The following is an 18416-nucleotide window of genomic DNA, read 5'->3' as shown; positions in this document are numbered from 1 at the left end:
ATTTTTTTGTTTGATCTAATTAGAAGAGCACAAACACAGGTTAATTCAACATAGTCCATTACTTAAAAAAATCCATTTCTCGACTAAAAAATCGCCACGTGTGCGCCTGGACATAAATCAAGGGCGATTTATTTTTGGCAGATTTTTTAATCGGCCGATCGAAAAATCGACCGTGTGCGCTAGGCCTAAGACACTACCAAACCTCGATTACTTTAATTTGTCAGTCGCTCTACCTATAGTCACCGATTCGCAAACTAAATAACAGTGACGGATATTTTTTTCAAAGAATGTAATATCTCGATAATAACAAGCTAAGAGCTTTGATTTTTTCCAAATATGAATAGAAAAATTATATTTCAAAGGATTTTATGTTATTGCGGTAAAGAGTATATTATTATGAGTTTATAAACCCTGTTTGTAAACAAAATGCGCTAAATTTATTGATTTAGATTCACCGTTCTAAAATAAAAGTAATTATTTACAGATTACATTTAAAACATCTTTTAAGAAGAGAAAAAACTCATGCTGAAGTATACATATACAGAAACATCGAGAAGATGAGTATCAGCCCCAGAGGAGTAAACATTGCTATTTCTCTTGAGGGTTGTTTCAATAGTATCTTGGAGTGGTTTTGTGGAATGTTCATTTCACATCTGCACTTGCATTGTACTCTTATAGAGGAAGAGAAAAATAATATTTACAAAATTGTTTGTTATTTTTATTTTATTCACTAAGTTGTCAAAGGAGATGATAAACAATTGCTGTTTAGGTTTTCGCCATACATTTTGTTAGGTAAATATTTGGAGAATTTAAAAAGAATTTTAGTTTATTGATCGTTAAAAAAGATAAAAATTTCAAATAATTAAAGACAAATTTGATATAATTACAAAATATTTACCATCTCTAGGGGACAATATTGGACTTCAAAGTTAGGCTTAAATGAATAAACCATTTGAAAGGGCATGTAAAAGGAAAATCAAAAGTATTTTAAAATACACACTTATAAATATCACTTTGATGTAAAAGCTTTAGCGTAAAAACATACAAAAACACTCTAAAACTTCGCAGATTATTGACAGATATTTTCTCACAGTAAAGATTTATCAGTTTTAAGTGCTCAACTACAAAGTATTTTCCTAAATACACAATGATTGAAAAGCTATTGTTTCGACCCTTAAAAAACCTTAGTAATTATAAAACATTTATTTATTCACCAAGACCACCTCAAGCTGTGAAACTAATTGATGTTTGAATAATAAATACCCCCGCCGCAGCAAACCTGCCGACTAAGCGAATTTCCATTTGTCTGAATTGATTTTCAGTTAAATATATTTTAATAACATTAGGTTTAACGAGTACCTAGGTTTGCTGCTGCGAGGAAACTAATAAAGTGTGTTTTTGAGTAAAATATTGATAGCTTAGTACAAAATAAATAAATTTGCCAAGTTTGATCAAAATATATCCATAAACAAGCAAACTAAAACATTTGACAATGTTCTCCATAAGAATAACATGGGAATTTTAAATTTACAATTTTTTAAATTTTTTCCGTAACTAATAATTAAACAAAAATACTTTTATATACTAAATTATTTGTTTTTTAAGCTTTTTTAAAAAGGTCTAAAGAGAAAGCGGGAAATTTTGTGTTTTGAGGGTCAAAAGTGAGAAAAACCAATTTTTACCCCATAAAACCCCCCGTAAAGCCCCGTTCCCATGGTCCGATCGTGCTGATTCGCGAACTCATTCAAGTTAACCCTAAGTCTATATATATATATACATATACATGTATATATATATACATATATAAAAATTTGAACGAATGGTGTTTTTGGCCTCTGGGGACATCAAAATGAAAAAGTAAATCGGTCCCGGGTCTAGGTCTTACCGTGCCACCTACGGTAATAGCTACTTCCCTATAGGGAAATTCGCTAAAAACACCAATAAAATTCTATGAACGGTAAACGTGAGTTTTTTCCTTATTAAAATAGCAATGAACCGCCTCCACATACGAATATCTCTACTTTACAAAAGTAATGAATCCAGGATAATGTTAAGGTGGGCGACCTGACAAGGAACATTTAGTTAGTTTATCATCATTAAAAAGAAAATGACGGGTGAAAAAGGGAAGCATAAATGAAATATGTGTTTAGTAAATTAATAACATAGATTAAATACAATTTATTTTACATTAACTTTTTGAAACTACGTAAAAGCTGACCAATAGAATAAAATGAATTATGTGTGAACAAAATACAAAATACCTGTTTATGTTTAGTACAATAAAATGTAGAAACATTTAATAAAATTAAAACAGCCAAAAATAAAAAAATTTATTTAATCCATCAACGACCATATATACCGAATGCTTTACAATATAAAAGCTAATTTTAGGTGTGTCGTTCTGGAAATTTCAGTAAGGAAATCGAGATCGTATTTTGTAAGGCTTTGTGAAGGTAAATTTTGCAAAGGTTTGCCAACCTCTTGAGGGTAAGCAAACCTATTTCTCCGGAGGGTGGTTTTCATACAAGTCTTGGTTCGGAATAGGTCCATTTGTTCCTTTCACTGTCACTCCCGCATATATATATTATATGTATATATATATTATACCTCATATTTTAGTTATGGGTGTTTTTAGCGAATTTCCCTTATAGGGAATAAGCTATTACCGTAGGTCTCATGGTAAGACCTAGACCCGGGACCGATTTACTTTTTCGTTTTGGGGTCCCCAGAGGCCAAAAACACCATCCGTTCAAATTCATATATATATATATATATATATATATATATATATATATATATATATATATATATATATATATTTATTTATATATGTGTCCGTTAGCGAGATAACTCGAGCAAAATTGATCCGATTTTGATGAAATTTGGTACAAACGTGTACACACACATTTATTCGAACGAGTTCGCAAACCAGCATAATCGGACCATGGGATCAGGGGTTTATGGGGGGTTTTAAAATCAATAATATTCTAAACAATTAGCTTATTAGGGGTTGTTGTTCTTTTATAATTGTATAGCTCGTGTGAAAGAAATTGCATTTATTTTATTTTTACTCCGTTGCACAATGGAGGTGGAAAATTGAGATGAGTACTTTGTATGAGTATACTTTGAAAGCGTTTTCAGAAAATCACACCCAAGAGAAATAAATAAGTGTATACCGTTGGGTAGGTGATCTTTAGTAAAAAGAAAACTTTCGTCAGATTGTTTTGAGTTTAAAATATAGGCCATCTAATGCAACCAATATTTGAAACACGAAACCGATATAATAATACTTAAAAATGACTCACAGCTTTACGAGCTTAGAAAAAAATAATAAGTTTTTTTTTACTGAAGCACGTTATTTATAAACGATTAACTAAACCAGTAAAGGTGTTATTCTTAAAAAAATGCTAAACTAGTGAGACAATTATTTATTAATTAACTTCCGGCTTTAGTCAGAGTTTGTATTTAGTTATCTTGATTTTTTTTCAGCACCACAAGTCAAAAGTATACGTCAAGGCTGTCCCAGAAAAAATGCAAATATTTTAATTTCAAATCTGTTATCAACCTTTTAAAACCATCAGTTGTAAAGATTTGCAGATCCTTCTGATGTAAGGGAGACAGTGCGAGTATTGCTAAGGAATAAGTAAATGTATAAAGAAAACGCGTTAAGAAATTTAAAAACGAACAAACGAGCAAGCAGCTTGGACTCTAATCAGTTTTAGTTTTTGAATCATCATTTTTAAATTACCAAGGCAAAATAATTTGAACTGCCCTTAAGGTAACGTGTGTATTTTTAGAGATTCAACGACCATTATTAAGTAGTATAACATAATGAGCAATTTTAATATGTTATTAGTAATCTAATAATGCCTAGTAGGTCGATGAATAAAATATAGACATTTTGAAATCATCGTATCAATCATGAAGGGAAAATTATCAAATTATAAAAAATTATTAACGAAAAAATATTTAATTGGTATAAAATCAACACTATCCCCATAACGGTTCAATACAACATTTTACTTAGCATCTATTATTATCAACATTTATTTTCCTCAACTCATTTGAATTCTCGCATATGCTGCATTTAAAATAAACCAACATTGTTGTAACGTAAGTTGATATAACGCAGTTGTGAGATGAAACGTATAGACGAGTCCCTAGTGCTAGTGCGCCGCAACGTTGGTAAGATAAAGACTTTGATTTGGACGCAGGGATTTAGAGAAGGTCTTAGGGCTTTAGTGCTTTCCCATTTGGAAACCTTTTGCACTTTACTTAGCAAGCTCAATAAAAAAATTATGACTGTTTGACCTTTTTAAAAGGTACTAATATGAGACATTTTACTGCACTGGAGATATAAATCTTATTAAATTGGGTAATTAAATAATAAAAAACAGATATTAAAGAAAAGAAGAATGATAATAGACCGTGATGTTAGCATTGGTTAAAAGCTATTAGTTGAGAGGGAGCTACTAAGAAATATAAATTCGAAAATAAGAGTTTTCGAAAAATAAAAGAATTAAAAAAATAATTATCTTAACTTTTACCTGGTGGTGGCGGGGGTAGAAGAGGAGGCGTCCCACTCCCTTCCCATGGCAACCCTTGGTCTCCCTGTAAACATGAAAGGAAATGTAATTCTCAAACTTAAGTTAATGTAAGCTTGGGGAGATTTATTTAGTCCTACATCCTAGGATGCTAGCTCTACACAATACTTAAGGGTATGTCTCAAAGATCGTGGCATTATTACAAAATAAAATCCATTTGGTGCTTGGCGGGATTTAAACCTTGGATCTCGGGGATCGAAGCCTGTACTCTACCTGTAGATCACCATGCTCCCAAAACCACTTTAAAACAAAAGAATGTCTTTAAAAACAAGTAAAAAATCACGTATTATGAAATACTAAGATCTATTATGTAAAAATAATACAGAATTACTAAAAATTTCTCTGAATCATTCCTAGAAACATCTTCTGGCTTTATATTAATTTATTTTACCATATTTTCTCTTAAATCTCTAGAGAGTTTATTCCCTTGATATAAACTGCGTTGTTTGAATTTAATAAACCGAATCGTTATTGTAACGTTGATATAAAACCACGCAGACTATTTCAGCAAGACTGAAAACTAAGATGCTGGGTATCAAGTTCCTTTAATACAACGTAATGTGATTAGATGTGACAAAGTGTCCTGGCTTAGGTCCACCATTTATTACCTTAATCTCATTAGTTTAAACTCATTAGACTTTAAACTTAGTTTACCAGACTATAGACTTCCTTACAAAATATAAATTATATAGTAAAAAGGACGAGAATCAACGATTCTCTTTCTACACAAAACTTTATATTTTTCTCTTGTTTTCGTCTGTAGCATTTTTTAATATACAAAATTATACATTATTAAAAAAAATAACCGATATTAAATAATAAACTAAAATTATAGCTTAATCGTGGTAATAATATAGTGCGTCAACGTATTACAAAACCTTTATTTGATGGAAACTACGTTTTAATGTATTCGTAGTCTCATTGGACCTTTAAAACAGGTTAAGTGTTCGGATTTGTTTTGCTAAGTGCTGAGTGAACAGTTGTTCACTTGTCTGTTTCAATATTATCTGGGGAAAACCTTGTTAATGAGATTAGTATGAAGAATATTTTCATAATTAATTAAGAGTATTCAATCGTGAGGAGGGGGTTGTGGTTTCAACATTTAAAAAAATATTCTTTATTAAAAGTTTCACCCTTAAAATATGGATATGGCAAATGTTTATTACGGACATCGTGTAGAGCATAAAACGAATAATTTTTTATATTGAAGCATTGTTATACAATAAAGGTAATAACAAAATTCAAAAAACATTACATATCAAATTGCCATGTTATTCTTAAGGAGAAAAAGAAAACTGCTGTAGTTTGCTTGCTTATGGTTCAATTTTGACCTGATTTGGAAAATGTATTTGATTCTTACTCATCCTATACTATTAACATTTGGTCAAAAACACTGTTTAACTTCCCCGTAGCAGCAAACCTTAGTTGTTAAATCTTATGTTATTTAAATGAGGAATAAATATGTCTTGTTTACGAAAATATTTGAGTAAAATCCAATCACACAAATTGTAGGTCACTTAGTTTGAAGGTTTGCTGCTACGTGGTGGGGGTATTATTTTTGTCAAAGCATAATCCCTTGATTATGAATGCGATATGAAATAAATAAAATAATATCGGGGAAGCTTGTTCTCAATACATACACGTATCAATTATTTAATCAATGTTTTTTTTCTGGGGCAAAATCTAAGCACTATATCTTGACTCAGGTTTTACCAACCTGCCAGCTGTGGTAAGGCATGTGTCGTCATCACTGGCGGAGGTTATTCTGCAGTTACTCGGTGTACTTTGAGGCAAATTACAATTGTTGAATATTGTTGGAGAGCAAATTGATAAAGAAGTTTAGGCACATGTATCATAAACAACAAATTATTTTGGTGGCGTGTTAATCCAAAATTAGCCCATTTAAAATGTTTTAGTATTGATAAACCGTCAATGTTAAGCACAAATAAATAAAATATTTTGGTTTGGAAAGGCAATAATGGAAATAATTGCATGAATATAAAAATATGTAAAAAACTAAGATAAGCTAAGGTATGGAAAGGTCTTAACTAATGGAAATACAAGCTTCACCAAAGTTTGATTAAAATATTCCTTTATTAACTGGATTTGTATGCAATATTCTTGCTTTATGAAAGCAATCTAATTACCATACTTTAATACAATGTAGATTCTTTACCAAATCGTTTCCAGAACATGTTAAAAAAGATTTTTTCTGACTAAGCCTTTTCAATATCTAAAGAAGAGTTCCTTTTTAAACATGTTTTAAAATCCTTGTTTTTAATATGTTTTTGTACAGTTAAAATAATCTGCTTTCATAATCTAGTACCTTTTATGATTAACTAATAGTTTTATAATGTAGACATGAATTACTATATGTATTCGTTTGATACAATACGAAATAAATGTAAAGTAACAAGCTTACATATACCTAGTATTTCAATACGAAGGAGGTTATACCAACTGAGCAACGCTTTGAACCCTTCAAGGAAGAACTTGTTGAACATTTCCAAATAAATGATCGACGATTCTCCAATAGAATAGCCTTTTTATTAAAATAGTTATACAGTTCGGATATAAACGCTTTAATTAAAATCTTCACTCACCGTCATATACAGCTTACAGCTTTATTAAAAAAAGTTACTATACAATTTAATATTTGCATATAGGAAACGTCTAGTAAATGGACCAACTGAACGGTTTAAACAAAAAGCAATTTTTTTTTTTTCAAATTAAACGCATGTATTTTGTAAAGAGTTGAATAAGAGGTTTTATGTTCAGTTATGTCATGTTGTTCTTAATTCATATTTTTAAGTAATAACAAATTGAAAATTATACTCCAGTTGAAATTAAGCTATGTTTACAAAGGTCTAGAGAGTATTAACATGGACTCTACAACTATGAAATATCTAAATAATTTGTAAAAATTTTGTTTTGAACGATATTGTATTTGCCGTCCATTCATTTTAATAAAGAAATATCATTGCAAAAGATCACTTACCATATTTTCAACTAGAAAGTTTAATCATTCACTGTTATAAAATAACACGTTTATTGATAACAGTGTCAATGGGTCATAGGAAAGTAATCATAACTTATTTAGTGTAAAATATTGAAATATCTGTAGGCCTGGTAAAACCTTAGAATATACATAGTTGTTAGACTTTATAATGGATTTATTCAACACGAATAAATGCAACATTCTTTTGTACGATTTGGATTTAACATTCGTGTTGTGGCCTGGTGTTGTTATTCAAATGTTTGACAAAAGGTAAGAAATATTCTACCGACCTGAACACATGTCATTCACCTGAACTAAAGCTTGGTTACCTAAAAACCCAACAGGAGAAATATAAGTTTACGCGTAGTAGTACCAACAATGAGTGAAATTATTAGAAAGGAAATAATAAGAAACGTGACAATAGAGTTTAGCATCAGGCTCCAGTAAGACCAAAAGGGATGAGTTTAGGTTGCGATTTTACATTTAAATATTTTTTAATAAATATTGAGGTGTCTTGAGGTCTGAAACTAAGAGCTATTAAGAACAGTTTGAGAGAGAAGGAAGGGAAATATTTAATGAATACTTTGAGAGAAAATTCACTAAAAATAATTGAGAAGAAACTAATTGATTACAATATAGGTTTTATATTTCTTCAACATGAACAGAGGACATTATCTAAAAACCCAAAATATGTGTTATAGCCAGACCAAAGGCAAAAGTAATTAAATTTCAAAATATATGCTTACCATAATATTTTGGAGATATATGAAAATCAAAATTTAACAATTAGTAAAATATTGTTTGGCTTGGTGCATTGAATATTGTTGTAGAGACTATCTGCACTGAAAATTCGATGGAAGTTCACTTTGGATAAACCAACAGCCTGAACAGGGACCTGGACGGAATATATACGGCAGCATTACTGACTTGAGGCGGGATACCATTACTAATCTGAAAGTAATGGACATGGTGATGTTTTCAGGAAAATAATATTTTAAAGGAAAATATTCAGAAAAATGTTTTCCAGACTCTTCCGTTGAATAAATGCCACATTGCTTATACACAGTGACTTTAAGGTGTAATTTATCTTTCGTTAGGCCTAGTCATGAAATAAAATATTTCTCTCAAAACTCAAAATGAAAATTAGAGAATCTTAGACCTAGGGGAGATTTAGGGAAGCGTAACATGGGTTTTATATGTTGTAGTTTAAATATAATAATTAGGGTACATGATTGGCAACCGTGTAAATAAAAAGATTTCACCTCTAATTGTCTTTGAGGTATTACTGATATACGTGAAAGAAATTGTATTACATTGGAATATTGTTAGGTAAATGGCAAACAATAACTTTATTAAGAAATTAATTGGTAGTATTAATAGTTTACCTCTTGTATATATGGGTATATAAGATATTTAATATACATTTAAAGCCGTGAAATAAACAATGACATACTTTAAATACACAGAGTTCAAAACATTTAAGTTTGCTGACACAAATGTTAGGCTGGACATATTTTTTTAGAGAGAAATACTATTTGAGAAGAAGATAAATAAACTAGACAATATGCATTGTTATACACAAAGAAAAATACATTTTCATGGAATATTTATTAGGTGCACACACCACGCTCAAACACAAATCTAAAGTATTTAATAATAGTTGCTTAGTCCATTTTCGTAAAAATCTTAACAAATTCAAATTGAGCAAAGTGATAATTTTATTTCAGCTCGAGAATTTTTCGAGTACTCAAAAATGTGTGTGTGTTTAAGATTTTAAATTTTCTCAGAGTACATCTTTTTCTTTGAAGTTGGAGCTAACCTTATACACCCAAAACGCCATTAGAGATTAAACATTTTACATTTGATCACATAAAGGTATTTTTGATGTGTGCCCCTGCAAAAGTTTCTATATAGAACTGCCATCGTAGAAAACAAGATAGTGAGTCCATAATAAGGTAAAATTGTTCTGTTCAGTGGTATGGTTTTACGTGCAGCAAACAACTTTGTCGAAAACGCTCGTCAAGTATAATAATTGAGTTTTATATTAGTGTACAATTATTCACATATTGTATTTATGAGATAAAAAAAAATCCTGATAACGTTTAGTATTTGACTCAGGAAAACACTAGCCTTTTCTGTATTTTATTGTCTTACTACATATGAACAAAAATACGATTGAAACTACATAGTTGTTTATTGTCACCGGACAGTAGTGGAGAGTTATAGGATTAGCAGATGCAAAGCTCGGTCCCCGGACAGTAGTGGAGAGTTACAGGATTAGCAGATGCAAAGCTCGGTCCCCGGACAGTAGTGGAAAGTTATAGGATTAGCAGATGCAAAGCTCGGTCCCCGGACAGTAGTGGAGAGTTATATGATTAGCAGATGCAAAGCTTTGTACCCGGACAGTAGTGGAGAGTTATATGATTAGCAGATGTAAAGCTCGGTCCCCGGACAGTAGTGGAGAGTTATATGATTAGCAGATGCAAAGCTTTGTACCCGGACAGTAGTGGAGAGTTATAGGATTAGCAGATGCAAAGCTTTGTACCCGGACAGTAGTGGAGAGTTATATGATTAGCAGATGTAAAGCTCGGTCCCCGGACAGTAGTGGAGAGTTATAGCATTAGCAGATGCAAAGCTTTGTACCCGGACAGTAGTGGAAAGTTATAGGATTAGCAGATGCAAAGCTCGGTCCCCGGACAGTAGTGGAGAGTTATAGCATTAGCAGATGCAAAGCTCGGTCCCCGGACAGTAGTGGAAAGTTATAGGATTAGCAGATGCAAAGCTCGGTCCCCGGACAGTAGTGGAAAGTTATAGGATTAGCAGATGCAAAGCTTGGTACCCGGACAGTAGTGGAGAGTTATATGATTAGCAGATGTAAAGCTCGGTCCCCGGACAGTAGTGGAGAGTTATATGATTAGCAGATGCAAAGCTCGGTCCCCGGACAATAGTGGAGAGTTATGCAAAGCTCGGTCCCCGGACAATAGTGGAGAGTTATAGGATTAGCAGATGCAAAGCTCGGTCCCCGGACAGTAGTGGAAAGTTATAGGATTAGCAGATGCAAAGCTCGGTGCCCGGACAGTAGTGGAGAGTTATAGGATTAGCAGACGCAAAGCTCGGTCCCCGGACAGTAGTGGAGAGTTATAGAATTAGTAGATGCAAAGCTCGGTTGTATTTTACCACATTTGTAAAGCTGTGGTAATCCTAAGTAACATGCTGTGGTGGTTAGCGGGTGTCGCAGTGTTTATATGAACCACAAACAACAACGAATGGATTTCAAAACCCCGCAAAATAAATAAATCCAGAGTATAGGTCTTTGTGTATGGCGCTCCGTTCCTTTTGTACAGACAATATAATATAATTACCGGATATTTGAGACAAGTTATTGAAATAATACTCTTTATTTTAATTAGTAACCCCTCTATTAAAAATATTTTGATTTACTGGCTTTGAAAAGTAACCTTAATGAAGAGAATTTTGAAATACATAAGCTCATTTCATTTAAACTATTGGGGCAAATTAGGATAACTGTGTTTTTTCTAGCTACTCAATATATTACGTAATACTATGTTAAATGGTTCTGCTAAACTTCAAGCATGTTTATTCGTTTTTATTCTTTTAAACATATTAACACGCGTACTGATATTTCAATGTGATAATCATATTTAAAAAGCAGGCAAATTTAAAACGTTCAGTATATTGTATCATGATATTCGAAGAAGAAATGTACGATTCAGCTTTTTTTTTAAGCGCGAATTCATACAGAGCAAAATATATTAGAAACTGGATACATTTAAAATCTCCAATCACGAACTCCATCAAGAGCCCATGAAGCTTCTGGCTTCTGTGTGGAATGTATATTACGTCATTATTGAATCTGAACGAATCGGCAAAACCTGGGATTCTGAAACTGAAAGTAAATCAAAGTATTTTACATTGTATTTTCTTTCTTTAAAGCAATTATGCAGTAGAAGAAAATTTGTTTTGTCCCTTATATGCATTGTTAGTAATAAATAATATAATTTATTAAAATAATAAGAGTTATAACCATTTGTTCAAGAAAAGCTGGCATTAAATATACCTTTTTATTAAGTGGGTACAAAATAAACAATCGTTTAATAAGAGATGAAACTTATTTTTTCGTTGAACGAAACATTTCATTGTTGACGATTAGTGTGCTGTGTTTAAAACATAATAAGGTAACCGGAAATAAACCTGTCTCATACTGTACCACCAACTTCCGGAGCGGATATCCGTTTTCATGACTATAGTTGGCTCTTACATCGTATGTCGTATGTATGAACAGTAAAATAAAATAAAGTAGGTCTTACATAATAAAAAAACTTCATTGATTGTAGCAGTGGGGTTTTATATGGGAATCTTATAGTCTTCATAGCACTTAATATATGTTTCAGTTCGGCAGTTCCCAAATATTTTGGTCGAGCAACCCACTTTCATGTTGAGCTTTTTTTCGCGACCCACACTTTTAAATTTTATTGCTAAAATCAACTGCTACTAATCGTATTACTATAATTCTATTACCATTCTGATACAAAAGGTTCTACGGTGAAACACAAATACAAATGTAAACTGTGGAGATGATTCAAATCAAGACACAATATTTAGCATGGAATACATTTATACAATGCATTTATATGTGGCTTTTACCATAGACTCACCAACACAAGTAGACTTCACATCCCATCGTAAAATTGGACCTTTTCATTTATAATTCATGTGGTGACACTGGGCGCTAGTGTCAACGAAATCTAGTTGATACCATTTTAGGGTATATTTTACGATTAATGGTTCCGTTATGGCTATTTTAAGGAACGAGTTCAATAGAGGTGACAAGTTCAGAACGGCAATGATGGAGAAATATTTAGAAAAATATGCTAGCTGACATTGTAAATTTTCTATTGCAAAATCTAATCAGCATATCAATTATCAACCAAATGATTGGGATTTGAAGATTGAAGCTAAATAACGTTTTCATCATACTACAGAAATGGCTGCATGTATATGAGTTCACAAATTAGGCAACTATTTTAGAAACCAAGGCGGAAACTCCTCAAAGACCGCAAGTTTGCTTGTTACGAAACTCAAGATGGATCTAAAGCCCTAAAGTGGTCTAAACTTTGACTTTACCATTGACTCTTGGACCATGTGAACTAACCACAAAGATAACAATTAATTATTAGTATTCGTTGAAATATAACGTGTACTTTGAAAATGATGATTTGCAAATAAATATTTTAACATATTTAAAAATGTTTAATTTAAATCTGATCCAATAAGTAAATTGAAAAACTTTAGAAAAATTAATATTAATATTAACTTGTTAGTGTATCTCAACCTGTATTTATTGGTTAAAGTTAAGATTCTAAAGTTAATATTTTAATGGATTCATTGCACATTATTATTTTTTGTTTAGTACTAAAACACAAATTAATGTCGTTTCTATTTTATAAACCCGTAAAAGCAAACGATCAAAAAGCTTAATCACTAAGTCGTTAGTTATAATAATAAAAATTTAAACAGATTCCTTTTGCAGATAAAAAAATAATAATATAACTGTGATTAGACAGTATACAAGTTTTATTTGTGAAACATAAATGATAAAAGTAGTTCGCAATTTAATAACACTAAAAAAATTAACAGGTATATGTTTTACAAATGCTGCTGTAGTTTTACTTTTTTTTCTTAGGACGGCTAGGCACGAGCTCGGAATTGTTTTTCACATTACTTCAGGCTAGACCTAGGGTTTACGGCATTATCACTTTGGTAAAATCCATTAGTGATTTGGCGGGATTTGAACCCGGGACCTCTGGAACCGGAGTCCCGCGCTCTAACCACTAGAGCAGCTCGCTCTCCAGTTTTTTCTGTAGTTTAACAAAGATCTGTTTATTACGATCATTTGGATATCAATACCATGTGTGTGGGTAAAATAACCAATATGTTTTTAATAGTGTAAATCGGCCAGCTGTGATGTAATTGTTTTAAAAGCTAAAACGTATAGTTTATACCAGTCTAAGCTTTATACGTGGATGCAGCAAAGTGGCAATAAAAGTACGTGGATGACAAACAAACAACATGTGCCTTGCATTGCGACCTGAATTTCAACAGACAGATTACAAATAGTCAAATTTTGTTCCATTTTGCAATTAAATTGTGTGTGTATTTAGAGAAAGTAATAAATTCATATGGAATACATATTCAAAACATAATTATCTATTAATTATTGTTTACAAAATTTAAATCTGTACAGGATAAGGAAAAAACCTCCGAAAAAGGATGCGTGATGTGTTTAAAATTGTTCTCTCAAAATAAACCTTCTTAAATTACTTCACGATACTCTATAAAAATACAAATAATCACAAAGTTCTAATTTTCTGCTTTCCAAAACTTGTAAATGAAGTTTCATAACTTCGAATGGTAGTATTGCCTTAAAATGCTACTGTTATTGATGTAGTCTTTTGAAACTTTTACATTGTGAATCATAAAAATAAATATATTGTTCGTAATAAATGATATAGCAAAGTAATTTATATCTTATTTAATTTTACGAATATTGGGCTATTTTGATACAGAATATTTTTCTTTTTGACAAGAATATTTACGTTTTTTACATTAAATAATATATTTGCTCAGTAGTTAGAAAACGCAATATCAAATAAACGACAAGAATCTTTCGTAATCAATGTTAACACAACTTTTAACGTAATTCTTAGTCGCAGCTTGGTAATTGGAGACCTATACCAAACACAAGTTGGTGGACTGGTTAGCGGTTGCTGATAAGTTAATTACGTTCAATTAATTTAACTTTAAACATTATGTAGATAAGCATTTCAGAAAAATAAACAAGAGAATAGAAACAGAGAGTGGCTTAGAACAGTTAGTCGAATTTAATGAATATAAATTACAAACAAACATACATTTTCTGAAGCCAGCTATAGTAACAAGCTTTCTCAACCTAAAATTACTGCAATAGTTTCAAGTATACAGACTGTTTATGATGAGGGAATAGCCTAGTTTGTTCACATATTTATAAAATAACTGTCCCCAAGGGGATGAGATAATAATTTTCCTCAACAAATACCTCAGTTAAAATCCTTACGTTAACAGAAACACTTACAAATATGAATTCTACTGTCATCTATGCATCCTTCAAATAGGCCTATATTTCCTTCAATTTCTGAATAACGATGTCACATCCTTAAAGACCAAAAGTTTCCAGATTTTGAGGAAGGTAGAGTTTCAAAGCTTTGACTTTGACATCCGAAGGAAATTATTAGAGATGAAGCGAACATTTGAGCCCATTGATACGTTTAGTACATTATTATAAACCTACGTATATAAATTTATTTTAAATTTGGATTCAACAGTCGATATTTTCAATTTGTTGTAAGAAAAATTTAGAAAAAAAGAAAAATATATTTTCCAAAGAAACACATATGGGGATTTTAAATTAGTAATAATACTGTAACAACTTCACAATATTGTATGACGTTATTTGGATATAAGTTTGAAAACATTCCTGAAATTAGTACAAACATATTAAAATTAGTGGTATTATATATAATAGGTGTTGATTTAAGACTAATTACAGTGATACATTTTTCGAATCTTATTTAAAGTTACTTCTTAAGTTTAAATATACAAAAACACTAGCCAACATGTATTCATCACAGTTAAAATTTTCCATAAAATCTGTTATGGCTTCATATATAAACAGTTTTGATGAAATGATAAGTTTGTTCTACTCCCTTTACAATATTTATACAATGCCAGTTTCCACTATTTTGTGAAACAATGTGTTTTTAAAACTTACTGAGAACTTACTTGGTTTAACACGTATGGTTTAATAATCTTTCCCCTTTGTAATTGATTAAAGGATTTTTTTATAATTACCTATTGTATTGAGGGAACCTATTTTTTTATATTAACAACTACACATACCTATTACCCCTTTGTTTGTTGAAATATATTTTATAACATTTACCAAACAAAAAGAGATTAAAATAACGATCGAAAGAGTTAATAAAACTGTTGAGCACGGCAACAATATTATTTTAAACAAAGGGGTAGCCATAAACAAACAAATAAATATAAAATAAAAACAAACAAATAGCTTTGCAAACAAAATATGCTCGTATTGAAAGTAGGATTACTGAATATAAACAACATGTGTGCCGTTCCCACACTAAACACATTTGCAGATTAACATGATAATGTAGAGAACCTATGATTGCAATGTCTTTGTCGTACAAAACTTCATATTTAAGTTTTTAAATGTAACGATTATCGGAATTAAATTGTCAGATTAGTCTCAGCTATAAAAACTACATTATGATATATTTTGGCGTAAGATGTAAACCGGTAAAAATAAAATAGCTGAACAGATGTTTCTTTATTGTATACTGAGGTAGCCGTCAAAGAAGCTTCAGTTTAAAATAAATTGAAACACTTTAAGGCCATAAATCAAGTTAAATGTTATGGCAGGAAAACGAATTAAAAGTTAGATCGCTGGAAAATAATGTCAAATAAATAAATACAAACAATTGAGTAATGAATTAAACATAAAATTTAACAAAAATATTTTCAAAATATTTGCTAGAGATTTTATATCTTTTAAATAATTATAACACTTCGTAAAAGGTAAATAGCTTAGGGAAAGAAAGTTGATTAAGTTTGCTGGGAATTTATTGCATTAAAAATGTAAGACTTCGTTATCCCATCACTCGTTTACTTTCCTCATGTATCTTCTTATGTCTTTTCTCAAACATTTCTATTTCCCAGTTTAGCTTCAAAAGTGTATTTCGTCACCGAGCACAATGTAATAATAAACTCTTTAGTTTATTACCCTACGAGAAAGTTATTGTGGTTTATTAATGTTGTAAACGTACACGCCACCAAAAATAATAGTTTGATAATATATAATAATCCAATATCCAGAGTATTTTTTAAATCAAAACAATGATCTGTTATAGCCTTTTTATTACAATTATTTTAATGAAATTAAACTATGTAATACAGACAAAATTTGTGTCTTAACTTAATACAGTTTGTGTATGCAGTTATAAAAATCTTCAATATACCTATGGGTCCAAAATTCAGGAAGAAATCAACTATAAGTGAAGTTTGCTAAAATTACTTATCAACTTTGTGAAAAAAATTGCCAGCTGGGATTCAGTAGATTATTTAGTGGCAAATTTTGATAATAGGGTTTAATAATAAGTACAAGTAATCTTTAAATAGCAGAGCAATCTTAATATAGAAATCTTAAAATAGCAATAATCAAATATAGGAATTGTCTACACACGGATGTAGAATAAATGTTCAGCAGTGCTCGAAGTGTTTCCGGTATCCGTCTGACTTCAACGTCCGTTTCGGAAATGGGGGAACCAACTTCAGTTTCCTCAAAACAGCTGATTACCGGGAAAAAATGCTTTACGAGTTGAAACTAGTTTTGTGTCCTTATAGATTGACTATTGCAAACTTTAAGAGGGCTACAATATGAAAATATAATTAATAATCACTAGATGTTGCATTTATTTTCATTTGATGAATGAATTTTCGAATAATATCAAAGCTTTAACTGCTTTAACTGCTTTATCAGACGTAACAAACATTTAAAATAATGCAAATCTAAATAAAAATAAACCCTTCTATATTTTACGAAAGTCAAAGTCAAAGTGTCAATTAAAGGTAACGCGAAAACTGCCATGTTAAAAATGCAGTAAATATTGCCCCAAGTTATCTGGATGAGGTTTGACTATTTAGTATTCACCAAAGAATTATTTTTTATCTTGAAATCGCAGTAGTTATAAAGAAACGCTAAGCTAAAATTGAAATAAATTACATATGTCTTACAAAAAATAATATCTGTCAGCAAATAATTTTAAATAACAACTATAAATATAATATCTATTGTTGTTTGTAGTTAAAATAATCACAAACGAAAAACTGTATTTACGCCGGATAGTAGAATGATTATTTTTATTTTCTCTGTTTTAATTTGCTATACAATTTTAAGAGCGAATAAACGCCCGTATAATGCATAATGTTTACTTTTGGAATAATAGAACAACAATGCTATAGCAACTGCTCAAATCTTTTACCTAAATATTTCATCAGTTAACACTGCAACAATACTTTTATTAACCGACTTCCCCACTACCAACAAAAGGAGGAGGTTCTCAATTTGTTTGTGGCGATGTTTTTTTTTTCTATGTATCTTCACCAATTTCTCTGTGATTCTTTTACCGATCAGTATGGTTCCACCACCAAAATAACCAGGAGAGTTTCTATTAGGTACCTTATATATTATGTTTAAGTATAATATTTGTTTCGGTGAAAAATTCTGAAAACCTTAAATATTCAACATTTATTTTGTTTACATTTGTGCAGATTGTTTACATTTGTGCAGAGAAGGCAATAAATAATGATAACATTCCTACAGCTGTTAGTTGAAACCATTTAAATGAAGCTAGAGACAATTCTTCATGAAACAGTTGCTTCATATTGATCAATAAACTATTTCTTGCCATGCATTTTGTTTTGGTTACTATAAAAAATTTATTTTAAAGTTTGATCTGATTTGTGTATACAGTAATTCTGTTTTTAGTATTGAATATTCTGACTTAAAAAACATATATGTTTCAATGAATAGCTGTATGATATTGAAAAATAAAGGTGTATTGTGAAAACCAAAGCATTCGTAAAACAGGTCTAAATATAAATTAAATGCAATTATTCCTTACACGACCTAAGAAGTGTGACAGTGCATAATCGTCAATTGTCTTAAAAGTGTTAAA

General features: G+C 30.8%; 1 protein-coding gene across 3 annotated transcripts in view; it reads right to left on the bottom strand.

Annotated features, from left to right (window-relative positions):
- The window catches only part of LOC129002299 (collagen alpha-1(XVIII) chain-like), a 392307-nt gene that overhangs the window by 55457 nt on the left and 318434 nt on the right, over nucleotides 1-18416 (bottom strand). For all 3 annotated transcript variants that reach the window (XM_054429992.1, XM_054429990.1, XM_054429991.1), the window contains exon 7: nucleotides 4548-4611. In XM_054429992.1, coding sequence (XP_054285967.1) covers nucleotides 4548-4611 — 64 coding nt within the window. The remainder of the gene's footprint in view (nucleotides 1-4547; nucleotides 4612-18416) is intronic.

The sequence above is a fragment of the Macrosteles quadrilineatus genome, unplaced genomic scaffold (genome assembly GCF_028750875.1).
Source record: "Macrosteles quadrilineatus isolate MER2022 unplaced genomic scaffold, UCM_ALF_1.0 Scaffold_9__3_contigs__length_116548681, whole genome shotgun sequence".
Lineage (NCBI taxonomy): Eukaryota > Metazoa > Arthropoda > Insecta > Hemiptera > Cicadellidae > Macrosteles > Macrosteles quadrilineatus.
The sequence above is the reverse complement of the archived record's forward strand: the minus strand, read 5'-3'. Positions and strand labels throughout refer to the sequence as shown.